Source organism: Ictidomys tridecemlineatus, chromosome 10, assembly GCF_052094955.1.
Source record: "Ictidomys tridecemlineatus isolate mIctTri1 chromosome 10, mIctTri1.hap1, whole genome shotgun sequence".
NCBI lineage: Eukaryota > Metazoa > Chordata > Mammalia > Rodentia > Sciuridae > Ictidomys > Ictidomys tridecemlineatus.
Genome location: NC_135486.1, coordinates 110059230 through 110073001, shown reverse-complemented (window position 1 = coordinate 110073001; position 13772 = coordinate 110059230). Strand labels below are relative to the sequence as shown.

The window sequence follows — 13772 nt, the reverse complement described above, 5'->3', positions numbered from 1 at the left end:
GAACAAACAAGAAAAGAAATAAACTATACAAGTGTTGGGGGAGTTGGGGGGTGTGCCTGAAAGGGGCACTGTGAGAAGGACCAGTTGGGGAACTATGCTGGGATGCCAGGGAAGGTTCCTTAGAGGAACACTGAAACCAAGACTGTGAGGACAAGAAGGGACCATAAGGCAAAAAGCCAGGAAAATTTCCAGATGAGGAAACTAGGCAGATCAAGGGCCTGAGGAGAAGTACCCAGAGTAGCCAAGGAACTATAGGAGCCAGTGTGGCCGAAGGAAGTCGGGGAGGTGAGTTAGAAGGCCAAAGCCGCAGCCACAGCAGCAGCAGCAGCAGCAGCAGGGACAAGTCAAGAAGGGAAAGAAACATGAAAACTCTGTAATAAGTGAGCAAAGCCAAATCATGCTTGAACTCCTGTGCGGTGGTCAAAAGTTGGTTTTTTTTCTAGGGACAAAAGAAAATCACTAAAGGGTTTCAAGCAAGAGTAACATCATTTGTTGCCCAACTCCAGGCAAGTTCAACCCCAAACTGTAAAAGAATGCCTTACTGGGCTGGGCTGTGGCTCAGTGGTAGAGCACTTGTCGAGCATGTGTGAGGCACTGGGTTTGAGTCTCAGCACCACATATAAATAAATGAATGAAATAAAGGTCTATCAATAACTTAAAAAAAAAAGGAATGCCTTACTTAATATTTTTTATAAACACTATAAGGAATCTACATCATATTCAAAACATCCTATACATTTCTCAAAGATTCATCACATCTCCCTTACTGGAGGCAAAAAAATAATCATATTTATGCATTTTACACTGTAAAGATGATTGTTAATTTTCTCCTTAAAAACAGTATAACTATTACCATACTACGTGTTACTTTTTCTAAAGTGTAAGAAATAACATACACATTTTGAAATAACACATTAGGTACTAGATAATTGTTTTCACGTATCAGTTAAAAAAGTCAATTTAAATTTTCAAACAAGTATTAGAAATAAAGACTAGAAGAAAATAAACCAAAATATTAGCAATATTATTTGAATTTCCTGTGTAGGACCAAAGACATTTTTTCTTCTTTTTTCTTGGTAGGTTAAAAATACTCTTCTTACAATGAGTTATTAAAAAAAAAAAAAAAAAAGAAAGAAAAAGAAAAAGCCTAATAAAGTTCTACCTACAATTTAAATCAAGACTCTGATTTCTACTTTAAGCAAGGGTATAAAAAACAGCCTAGGGGGCTGGGGATGTGGCTCAAGTGGTAGCACGCTCGCCTGGCATGCATGCGGCCCGGGTTCGATCCTCAGCACCACATACAAACAAAGATGTTGTGTCCGCAAATATTAAAAAAAAAAAAAGAAAAAGAAAAACAGCCTAGGCCTTTCCAAAATTTCCTATTATTCAAATTCAGTAAGTCAAAGCCTAATAGCCTATAATTGTTGAAACACTCAGAATACTAAATGCCAGTACTTGCTGCCCCTGGCATTTAACCTACCAGATATCATGGGTCTAATTTCATACCTCAGAGTTTCTCGAGCAGTATATCCTGAGCCAATTAGTATGGATTCATCAAACAGCTTGTCCATGCAAGGAATGAACTCTAGAAAACAAATATGCATTGTGTATGTCACCAACATGACCAGTTAAACATCAAATTATCTCATAGTATTTCATAGCAGTCAGTGGGCAAGTGATCTGGATTTGAAAAGGGCTAGAAAAGGGACCAGAAAGGCACATGTACCATTCCAGGTAAAGGCACTGGCTCTGCTGGGCCACACAAGCCACCTATCCCTGAAGATGCAGTCAGGGTTATGTTCAGAGAATGAACTAAGAATAATTTAAAAAAAAAAAAAAATCCAAAAGAATGTTGCAATTCTGGAACAAAGCCAGCCTCAGCTTCAATAAGTAAAATGAAGTACATATTTCACCAGGAAATAGTTAGTGCAGGTCAAAGTAGTAAAAGAAATGTCAACACAGGAAGGACACATGCACATCCCTGATTAACTTCTTAAGCAAGACAGCATGAGGAGAAGTGTTAAATGAAAACAGCAAAAACAGTCCCTTCTGAGGTCAGAGGGAGAATGTGGCTGAGAGGCAGGAAGGCACAGAAGGAAAGGAGCAAAAGCTCAGATGCTGAATGCTGGAAGACTGGCTAAGGGACGAGTAAAAACTGAAAGCAAAGGGAAAAGGTAACAAGAAATCAAACTGTGCAGCCAAGGGCTTCCAGATCCTCCCCGCGGCCCCAAATCAGAATCTCTAGAAAATAAAGAACTTTGTTAAACAGTGAATGGTGGTGTCTTCAAACCACTGGCTCTTCAGAATCAGTGCAAACAAGCTGCCATTTGATATTGTTCCACATGTCAAAAAAAAGTAAGGCAAGAGTAAATGTTGGTGGATGGGGAGATCTAACTATGACATACTTTTTTTTATATTTTGAGAGTCTTTAAAAGTTTCTTTCAATCAACTTTTTTGAGAAGAGATACTGTTTCATATTTCACTTTTAGAAATTACTATCATCAGCTTCGAATAACCTGTCATACAGTATGTTGCTTAGAGAAAAAAACAAAACAAAACCTAGGTGCAGCAGCTTAGGTAGGCCTATAATCCTGGCAACTCGGTGAGACTCTCAAGCAATTCCACAAGACCCTGTCTCAAAATGAAAGGAATAAGACAGACGAACTGGGGGTGCAGATCAGTGGTAAAATGCTCCTAGGTTCAACCCTCAGGGCCCCTCCCCAAAAAAGCCTATCAGAAAAGAGACCCCCCCACATACCTGTTCCCAAAAAAGGAAGATTCTAAAAGCTAAATTCCACATGTCTCACAGGATCAAAACTCGGAGGGTGGCAGCTTGGAAAAACAGTAATCCTGGCAAATAGGTGGTACCACAGACGCCAAGCTTTAGGCCTCAAAAGGGCCTGCTTCAGCAGTGTTGGATCAGGAAGTAGTTATCAGAAAGCACGAGGACTGCACTGACACAGTGGAAACCTCCACTACCCAAGTCCAAAAGCAGCTCCCAAATCCTCATTGACATGTAGCTAGGATACTAGAGAGGAATCTGAGAATGGCACTGAGACAGAATTTCTCCATTTCAGTAAATGGATTAAAAAAGGTTCCTCTTAAAGTTCTTCCATTGTGGAATCATTCAGAGAGGAACACACCAAGACAAAAAAACATAAATCACAAAGGAAGTGTCACCAAGCAAGGGATGTAAATGACAGCAATGTTCTATTCATCCACCTTAAGCAGGTGTATATTCTCTAATTTTTAAAGAAAATCACATTTCTTTTGTGATCTTTGCTAAATGTGTCAAATTTAAAAACAGGTGCGGGGGGTGGGTGTTAAAATGTGTATATTTTGTGAGTGTGACAGAGAGAGGCTGGGGATTGAACCCAGGGCTACACATGAACTCTTATCACATCCAGGTCCTCCTGGAAAAAGTGAGTATGTGCTTTCCAGCTACATCCACATACATTCATCACTATAACATAGTTTCCGTTTTTCAGTACTGGGGAGCAAACCCAGAGCTCGTACATTCTAGGCAAGCACTGTATCACTGAGCTATCTCCCCACCCCTTTTTAAGTTTTACTTGAAACAGAGGTCTCATTAAGTGGCCCAGACTGCCCTTGAACTTGCAGTATTCTTGCCTCAGCCTTTCAAGTTGCTGGGAACACAAGTGTGCACCACCACACCAGGCTATAGTTTGAATTTATCAGTACAAAAAAAACTGCACCTTACTATATTAACTGGTAGACAAGCACAGAGACTGTACCCTTCCTTTCTTGTTTACCAACTACATAAGGAAGCCAAGTCTTGGTTTTACACATGGCCTGATTTATAAACTCATGGCACATAAAACATTAATGGGAAAAATTGGGGAAAATGATTACCATCTCTAAAGTTAGAATATAACTTCAATCTAACATTTTAGGCATATCAAATGCAAAAATAGTAAACTTATAAAAATCCATGGTAATGAGAGAAACAGTGTAATTATCAGATTAGCAAAAAGCAAGAACAACTCATCATTTTCACAACATGGAGAATGGAAATACTGTATTTTGTTCGACCTTTAAAGACTGATAGCTGTAAGAAAGCAAATGGATGTTGGCTATTTCAAAAGATTTGCAGCCAAAGGCAGAAAGTTCCAAAAAAATATTCAGAACAAAAGCTATGCTAAGGAAGTGACTACTTTAATTATGATATATGTATTTTTTTATTTTTTTGTTTTATTTTTGGAGTACCAGGGATTGAACTCGGGGGCACTCGACCTCTGAGCCACATCCCCAGCCTTATTCTGTATTTTATTTAGAGACAGTCTCACTGAGTTGCTTAGTGCCTCACTTTTGCTGAGTCTGGCTTTGAACTCACGATCCTCCTGCCTCAGCCTCCTGAGCTGCTGGGATACCAGCATGCGCCACTGCACCCGGCTAATTATGATATTTTTGAGAAGGTAAAGGTAAAACTCTGGCACCAGGCAAGAAGAGAGAGAGGCAGAGAGAGGAAGGTAATAAGGGGAAGGCAATTACAGATAGGAAGGTAGAGAGGAAGAGAAAACAAGAAAAAGAATAAACCAAAGACAGCAATAAAGGAGAAAGGAAGAGGGATGTGGAGATTCAGCAGCATAGCGTCAATTATGACCAAGCCCCACCCCCAAAGATGGCAACAGGGTCACAAAAGCACTCAAAGAAGACTTACGGTTTCTCAGTTCTGTGGTGAGGATGTGTTTTGCAGCAATAAGAAGCTCCTTTCTGAGGTGTGCAGTCTCTGCTGGACAATTTGAAAGTAACTGTAACATTCCTTTCACCATCTGCTGAGAATACTTAGTCACCAACTCCTGTGAAAGTAAAGAGTAAAATGACAGTTACACTGCTAGGGGGTGTTAAGAAAAAACCAAATTCTATCAGCTTTTTAAAAATTCAGAAAGACATAGCTTGACTCAAGGGACACTCAAAGTAACAGGCATACTAAAAAAGGAATATCCAAATGTTTCAATTTTGTGCATGCACACGTGCACGCTATTATGTGTGTGTGTGCCCACGAGTGCGTGCACACACACTGCCCTTCGGGAAGCCATGTATGGCAACACAAACAGCCATTCTTTTACAGAGTGGGACTGTGGATGACACCGCTGTACTTTCCTGTGTCTTCCAGAGTTTCAGCAATGAATGTGTTGCTTCCTTACTGGAGGAAAAATAAATGCTAAAAAGTGTTCCAAAAGTACTCTTTACTTAGTCATTTCAGGACGGGAAATTGAGAATGACACAAGAGATAATGCTAATAACACAGAATAGCTCTAATCACAGTCTCCCTCAAGGGGCCACAGAAGTCTATTCACCAAGGGAACTCAAGCAACAAAGGATAAAAAAAAAAAAAAAACTGAATTAAGTAAGCCAAATGTTCTATTTTCTTATTGTAGGTTATTATTCTCTAGTTAAATATAGGAAAAAAGGGAAAAAAAGCTTTTGAAGGTAGTTTTTATTCCTGACAATTTAAAATGTGCCTTTTCATTTTCCTAAAATAAATCTACCAAAAAAAATTACAATTCCATTGCTATAGATTGGAAATAAATTTATTCCATACTTTGGAATAATCATGACTATTTAAGTATTTTATTCAAAGGAATTTTATGATTGATGAAAGAATATTTTTTTCCAAGCCCTTACGACTTAACTAAGACCACAATGAAAACAAAACAAAAACACTGTACAGGCTCCTCGAAAAAGTACCTGAAACTTCTATCATGGTTTGATTTGGTAACACCCCGTGTAGCTCCAAGCTCTCCGGCACCTATTTGCCTCAACCATAACTTCTAACAACAGAAGGTCAGTGAACCACATATGGCCACATGAAAATCTGTGTGCAGATGTTTATTTATAAGAGCTTTATTCACAATAGCCAAAAATCACACACACAAATCCAGAAAGACAAAAAAAAAAAAAAACAACAAAACCTTAGTGGTTGGCCGAACTAGAGTGTGGGAAAAAATAAAAGTGACTCAGGAAGGGTATAGTTTCTTTGGAAGGAAAAAGGATTGTACCAAAAAAAAAAAAAAAAATCTATAAGTAAATTAAAAACCATTCCATTTTACAATGTGTAAATTCTCAATAAAGCTGTATTCATATATTAATGTCCTAATGTGATAGTAAGGAAAGGTCTTTAGGAGATAAAGTTAAATGATATCCTAAGGGTAGGAAACTAATTTGACAAAAAATATGGGCATAAGAGGGGAAGAAAGATCTCTTCACCATGTGAAGACCCAGCAGAAAGGTAGATACTGTCAAGTAATAAAGCAAGGTCTCACTAGAAACCAAACCCTACCAGAACCTTGATCTTAGATCCAGAATTTGAAGAGAGAATACATTGTGTTGTGTAAGCCACCTAATTTATGGGCATTTTGTTAAGAGACAGCTGAGCAGACCTACTCAGCAATAGAAGTATTTCAGCCTTAATAAAATAAAAAGGACAAAACCCAGCACTCCTGCTAAGTGAAAAAAAAAAAAAAACATATTCAACTAATCCTACACACTACCTGATTCCATTATGAAGACACTAGAAAAGGCAAAACTACAGGGACAGAAACAGATCAGGGCTCACTGGAGGTGGGGATATGAGGAAGAAACTAATTACAGATGTACATGAGAACATTTTTTTGGGTGATGAAAATGTTCTGTATCTTGATGTGTTGACAGTCACCAACTACAAACAAGTATCAATTCAAAGAAGTATATATTCACAAGTGGTCAATTTTATTGTATGTAAATTACAGCAAAAAAAAAGTTAAGGAACTAACCTGGTAAATTCTGATGATATAAGCTAAAAATGACAATGTTTTAATCTGGGCAGCAATAAAGTCAGCATACAATTCCTTGTTGTAAAGCTTATGTTGCCTGAGGAAAGTGAATAAAATTTACAATATGAATTAGTTCTTATTCTTTAATTAATAGGTTAATAGTTAATTAACTATATATAACAATTAGTAGGCTCAAAGTCTGTTTCTACATAGACAAGAAAAACACAGCAGCAACATAAATGCTTACATACTTTTATGTAGTTCCAGGTAACATAAAGGGCTTAAAGCCCCAAACCAAACATTTGGACAAGTCAGTCCACAAGAGTGCCATGAATTTCATAAAGCCAACACGGGACCCATCCACTCCAACACAGAATATTAGTATACCTACTGGCTCACTGCAAGCCCTATTCTGGGGCCCTGGGGATTGTTAGAGGCAACTCCTCATTAGATCCTGCTCTCATACACCTCTGCCAGACAGGCTGCAAGTCAAGACAGGTCTAAGGAGGAATGCCCCACAGCTTGAGACAAGCCCCTGAGGATGAATATGGCTGGCCTATTCACAGATTTGGGGTTTCAGGAGAAAGGACACCAGGAAGTAAGGAATACTCCAGTTCTCATGCTGAAGTCTTCAAGGTGAGAAAGGCTGGGACATCCACAGTTACAAGTGAGTGCAGTAATGCCTAATCATACTTCTAAACTTACAGGATAACAGAAACCAAAACATCTTATCTTTTCAAAATAAGGAACTAAAAAAATATGATTATTATCACTGAAACACAAGTTCAAAGTCAAAAGCACATATAATTTCACCAAAATGTTAATGCCGCAAATTTTCACATCTTAAGAATGACAACGGCAAGTATATTATTACTTGAAGGTAAAGGTACTGCTGCAGTCAGCTACACCGCCATCAAAAGACAACTCACCTGGCTTGTGCAGATACCTGAATTGCAATGGTATTCATGATCAAGGGCACAAACTCAGCAACGACATTGTGGATATTCAATTTGTAGAGCTAAAAGCAAAAACATCAAATGTTCATGCTTTTGCATTGTTACAAAAAAATTATTTGGCATACCAAAGAAACTGCAGAATTCAGTACATTAGCTAGTACGTCCGTCATATACATCTTTCTGTTACAAAAAAATTTTGCCAAAAAACCAAGATACTGATAAGCAGTACACATACCTGGTACATTAATACAACAATAATGGGCAATTCTGCCAACACTTTCAAAGAAAGTGATCCTCTTGGAATGATGGAATGCTGTAAGACAGAAAGAGAAAGAACTGTGGTTATCACTGTGGCATTTACAAGAGCCTAATAAGCATCACCACATCGAAATAGAGAAAACACACACACATCTTTGTAAATATCTATAACAAAAGATCCAAACTATTCTGAAAATAAAGCATATGGAACTATCATTAATATAAAGGTTTTTTATATTTTCGCCATAATTACTTGTAGTAAAAACTTCAGGAAAATATGTCAAAAAGAGATTCAAATCACCTAAGAATTTTAAGCCAATATTATTTTACTTAAAAGAACAGCAAAAAGTATAATTTATTCAGCAGTATTATCTAAAGATATTTAAAAACAGAAGACATTTATAATAAATAAAGGAAATAATTGAGTAATCTTATTAAAGTCTCAGAATAGATAAATGTCAGACCCAAAATACAAATGTGTGTGAACAGACAAGCAAAGAAAATTAAAAGAAATACAAAAAGAATGATACACAGAAAAGTTTCCAACTTAAGAAGTGCTAAGGAGTAAAAGCTATATTTTACTTAAAGTCTTTCATTCACCCTAGCACAAACTGAAACATTCTACCCAGTCATTTCAGTAAAACAAATACAAATATTAAAATATTATTAATTCAATCATATGAACATAAGTCACATTAAAGACCCAATACACACTACATTATGTGGCACTACAAAATAATAGCCTACAGACAATATAAGCAATTCACAAAACCCCACAAGACAGGTTTTTCAGATAAGCAAGAAGATAAGAGCAGAACAAAGGTTCAGGAGCTTTCCCAGAGTCAGAAAACTTGATTGCTTATGCTGAGACACCATCTGGTGCTTCCTGCCCCCTGAGCCTTTGCGCTCAGTTACTGAACTACAATTTTATTGGGACTTTCAAAGGACTTGATTAATGTCAAAAGACTCAGAGCTAAGGAGAGGCAAAGTCCTTTAAACCTGGCCTGCTGCTCTTCCCAGTATGAGAGTCCAAGTCTCTGTGACCACTTCCTGGCATCAGTGGTACCCAATGGTTCACTTTCACCCCATCCAGGCTGCACAGCAGAACCAGTGATGCTCTGCCAGGCACAGTGGTTTACGTGTATTAAATGCCTCTAGGTGATTAATGAAAAAAAAAAAAAACTTAAGTGGCCTAAAAGATTAGTATCTCATTCCTCTATCTAAAGTGGAGGAGCCCCAGGTTAAAACTAATCCCAGAAGGCTGAGAAGACTCACCGTCCGGGTCTCACTGTCCTCCCGCTCGGGGTTGACCTTCACAGCAATGGTTGTGATCATACCAACCATTTCTGGGGGAGGCACTGTGTTCTCGGGAATCACCTGAGGGTTCTCAAAATATCGGTTCTACACAAAAGAATAGAAAATGTTTGTTCTAAAGTCAAGTATAAAATGCCTTAATAACATATGTCCAATACTTAGTGGAAGAAACCAAAATGCTTATGAAGTGTTCTTAACTATATATATATTAAAAAATTCAATGATATACTAAAGTACTGAAAAGCCACACCACCTCCCCAAGGCTTCAAGACTAGGAGCTCAGTCACAAAATGCACAAAGTAAAAACCAAAAATCCCAATGTCAAGGGTTGCTTACAAGTGAAAATAGTGGATGATTTATTTGCTGCTTTTTTTCCAAAATTTCTACAATAAGAATATACCGCTACAATAAGAATACATAGAATGTAAAAAAAATGAAAGTATTTAAGCTAAATAAGATCAAAAGAACTCCTTTTTTGAATGGTTGACTTATCAATGTAAGTTTTAACCATCACTAAACATTTCTCATTCTAAAATTAGCATCCCCCAATTATTTCTCCAACCAAACTACTCCAAATTCTCTTTGGAATAAGGAAACAACAAAGAAATATGACTAATAAATTCAAACCATAGTAAAAACATACCACTACTTTTGGAAGCTCCTTATAAATCTGTTTCACAAAATCCAAGAAATGATGAATCTTAAAAAAAAAAAAAGAAAATAATACATTCATTATAATTTATTAACAAAAAAATGCTTTCAATAAGAAAAACTTTAGGGCTGGGGTTGTGGTTCAGTGGTAGAGCACTTATCACATGTGAGGCACTAGGTTTGAGTCTTAGCACCACATTAAAAATAAAATTAAATTAAAGATATCATGTCCAACTACAACTATTTTTTAAAAAGAAAAACTTTAATAGTTTTAATGTATAAGAACTTGTAAAACAGGTAAATAAAATGTCAGACATGATAAAAAGAGGCAATGGATAAGAACACACACAATAAGAAATATAAATGCAAAGGACAAATAAACAGAAAGTAAGTTTCTGTTTCAGAGATTTGTTTATAAAAGAGCAAAGAGATTTTGCCCTTCAAAATCTACGCTTTGAGAAGGACTCTCATGTTACTGTGGGAATCATAACTCCTGAAAACTTTCTAGAAATCAACTTAGCAGTTTCCAAAATTAAAATTAGCAGTATACATCAGAAGCATTAAAACCTTTGACTTTATAACTCTACTTCTACAAACTTATCTATAAAATAACTCCAACCATAAACAAAGATGCTCAGTAATGGTTAAGAAGTAAAAGATAAATACACCTTAAATATCTAAAAAAAAAAGGATACCTATAAGAATATTATGCACACTTTAAAAATTAACTTTATAGTCAGGCATAGGGGCAAATGCTTGTAATCCCAGCAAGTTGGTAGGCTGAGGCAGGACCACAAGTTCAAGGTCAGCCTCACCAACAAAGGAAGACCCTGTCTCAAAAAAATTTAAAAGAAGGATTGAGGATTTATGTAGCTCACTGGTAAAGTACCCCTGGATTCAATCCTCAGAACCAAAATTTTAAAATTAAACAAAAAAACAAATTAACTTTTTAAGTTGGGCATAGTGGCGCACACCTGTAATCCCAATTATTTAAGAGGCTAAGGCAAGAGTCTCACAAGTTCAAGACCAGCTTGGTCAACTTATCTCAATCTGGGGATATAGCTCAGTGATATAGCATCCTTGGGTTTAATTCTCAGTACTGATAAATAAACAAACAAACAAACAAACAAACAAATAAATAAATAACTCTATAAAGAATTTCTTTTTTTTTTTAGTATTTTTTTATAGTTATAAAAATAAATAAAGGTATTGGCCACAATACCTTTATTTATTTTTATGTGGTGCTGAAGATTGAACCCAGTGCCTCACATGTTCTAGGCAGGTGCTCTACCACTGAGCTACAGCTCTAGCCCCAAGAATTTCTTATGATTGGGAAAATGTTTACATATAATATGAAAGAAATAAATCACAACATAAAATATTATATACAGTATTATCAGAATTATGTGTGAAATATATATATAAAGTGGGAAAGAGAAAAGAAAATCACAAAGATATTAAATATTGCTAAGATGTCAGGAATGCTATTTTATCTTTATGCTTTTAATTTCCAAATAATCCACAGAGAAGATATTCTCTTAATTATGGCTAAGACAGTGTGTTTATTGCTTACTACTGTAGGTAGGGGCCAATCACTGAGCTAAGAACTTTCATTTTATACACAAATCTTCAGACATTTGAGAACATGTCTCCATGTTATGGAAAAGGCTCTAAAAGACAATGAGTTCACCCAATGTCACTCAGCTGCAGAGTTGCTTAGTTTAGATCCAAATCCAGCACTGACTTCAGAATTCCCACCTTGTCAACATCAGATGTGTACGTGCCAGGAGAGTCCACACAGACCTGCTAGCCTGACTGGCTAATACATTTCAACTACTGAGCAAATTCAGCAAGATATTGATACATACATTTTTTAAAAGCCCCTGATGAATCCACAAATAACTGCCTCCACCTTGGGCTATATTTTCTACATTGTCCAATCAACTTTTAAAAAGTAATAATTTTACACAGTAGAAGGAACTTGCTGACACTTTATAAATGTTATCAGGATAAACAACTTACTTCTTGTGTGATTGGTGGCCTGAACTGTTTGTGTAGCTCAATAATTATTCTTAGACAGATAAGAACATTTTCTTCATTTTCAGTCTTTAAAAAAAGAAAGACATTTTTAAAAAGTTATACTTCTGAAGAGTTTTAATCTCAAGATAAAAAACAATTTTCTAAGCATTTTATGCAGACACACACACCCTCTGTCAACTAAATTACATATAACTTACTGAAAATTCATAAGCCCATAGAACCCAGCTGTCCCAGACAGAACTGTCCATGGTCTTTGGTAGATTATCAAGGGCATTCCACTTGTAAGCTGCATGAGAATGACACTCTACCATTACATATTTGGCAACTCACACTATAAACTAATGTCTTAATGGCCAAAGTTATCACTGTTCACTACTTGGAAATACAGGTTAAGTACCCCTCATCCAAAAATACAAAATCCCAAACTTGACATGATGCCCCAAGCAAAAAAGTCCACACCTGATCTCATGGGATGGGGTCATACTCAAAACACAGGTGCACTAAAAATATTGCATGAAACCATCTTTTGGCTACATGTATAACATGTATATGAAACATACATGAATTTCATATTTAGACTTGGGCTGTATCTTCAAGACTTCTCATAAAGTATATGAAAATATCCCCCCCCCCAAAAAAAATCCCAAATCCAAAACACTTCTGGTCCCAAGCATTCAGGTAAGGGATACTTGTACTGCCCAAAGACCTGGAAAGGACAAACAACTACCGGTTTACCATGGACTGGACCCTGGGCTGAGCACTTTATGAAAGTTCTAAAAATGAGGAGTACCACTCACATTTTACCTATGAGGAAGTAAAGACTCAAGAGAAGTTAAGCAATGTGGCCAACATGGTACAGCTAATAAACAGCAGAAGCAAGATATGATCCAACTCTATCCCTCTCCAAAGATCATCTTTCCAAGGAGCCCCAAAACACAATAAATTGTAAACACATCAAAACTAAGAGGAGCAAGAAAATAATACTAGGGATTCATTCGACAAGCATCAAATGGATTCCCCAAGAGTTCATGACCTTCTTCATAAGCACCCACTATCATAAAGCATTGTGCTTGAAATACAAACTATAAAAAGCACTGTGCCAACAAACCCTATGCTGAATATTTTGACCACCACCCAACTTATTTTCCACCAAGTCTAGTCAATTCCCAGCGACCAAAAAAAGTTCAATTAAGTAGTCTGTCTTAAAAGGAAATGGGGAAAAGTGAACACATGACACATTTTTATTCACATAAATGAGAACTTTAGTGAAAAGGAAATCATTGTATAGAAGCAAATTTTACTTAAAAAAAAAAAACACATTGATACCTTTGAATAAGCTATATAATAAGAATTCTTAAATATTACCTCTAAAAAGCGAAACATCACAGACAAAACATTTTTTGTATGAGGACGAAGATGTTCATTAGTTGGTATTCTGTGAATTATTTCAAGTACTAGCTTCCGCAGTTGCTGGCAAAGAAAAATAAAAGTGTAAAGATAAAATATATGCAAGAGATTAAATTAATTGTCTCACATTCTTCAAGTGTCACACAGCTATCGGCACTGGTAACTACCATAAGATGGATCTAATTTTAGAAGGAGTCCTGTAAATTATTTACATGTTAGCTGAAGTGTATACTGAAAACTGTTTATTTTCAATATTTCTACAACTGTGTACCAAATCATCTAAGCTAACCTTTCCTTTCACAATGTATCAGTATTTCTAGCAAAAGGACACAAACAGGTGAAGATGGAGTATATCTAAGATGAAAGAGCA

General features: G+C 36.4%; 1 protein-coding gene across 16 annotated transcripts in view; it reads right to left on the bottom strand.

Moving 5' to 3' along the window:
- The window catches only part of Trrap (transformation/transcription domain associated protein), a 114247-nt gene that overhangs the window by 91018 nt on the left and 9457 nt on the right, over nt 1-13772 (bottom strand). For all 16 annotated transcript variants that reach the window (XM_040278121.2, XM_040278130.2, XM_040278127.2 and 13 more), the window contains exons 5-13: nt 13361-13465; nt 11978-12061; nt 9948-10004; nt 9266-9391; nt 7968-8045; nt 7706-7794; nt 6777-6873; nt 4682-4820; nt 1507-1585 (exon numbers count right to left, since the gene is read on the bottom strand). In XM_040278121.2, coding sequence (XP_040134055.1) covers nt 1507-1585; nt 4682-4820; nt 6777-6873; nt 7706-7794; nt 7968-8045; nt 9266-9391; nt 9948-10004; nt 11978-12061; nt 13361-13465 — 854 coding nt within the window. The remainder of the gene's footprint in view (nt 1-1506; nt 1586-4681; nt 4821-6776; nt 6874-7705; nt 7795-7967; nt 8046-9265; nt 9392-9947; nt 10005-11977; nt 12062-13360; nt 13466-13772) is intronic.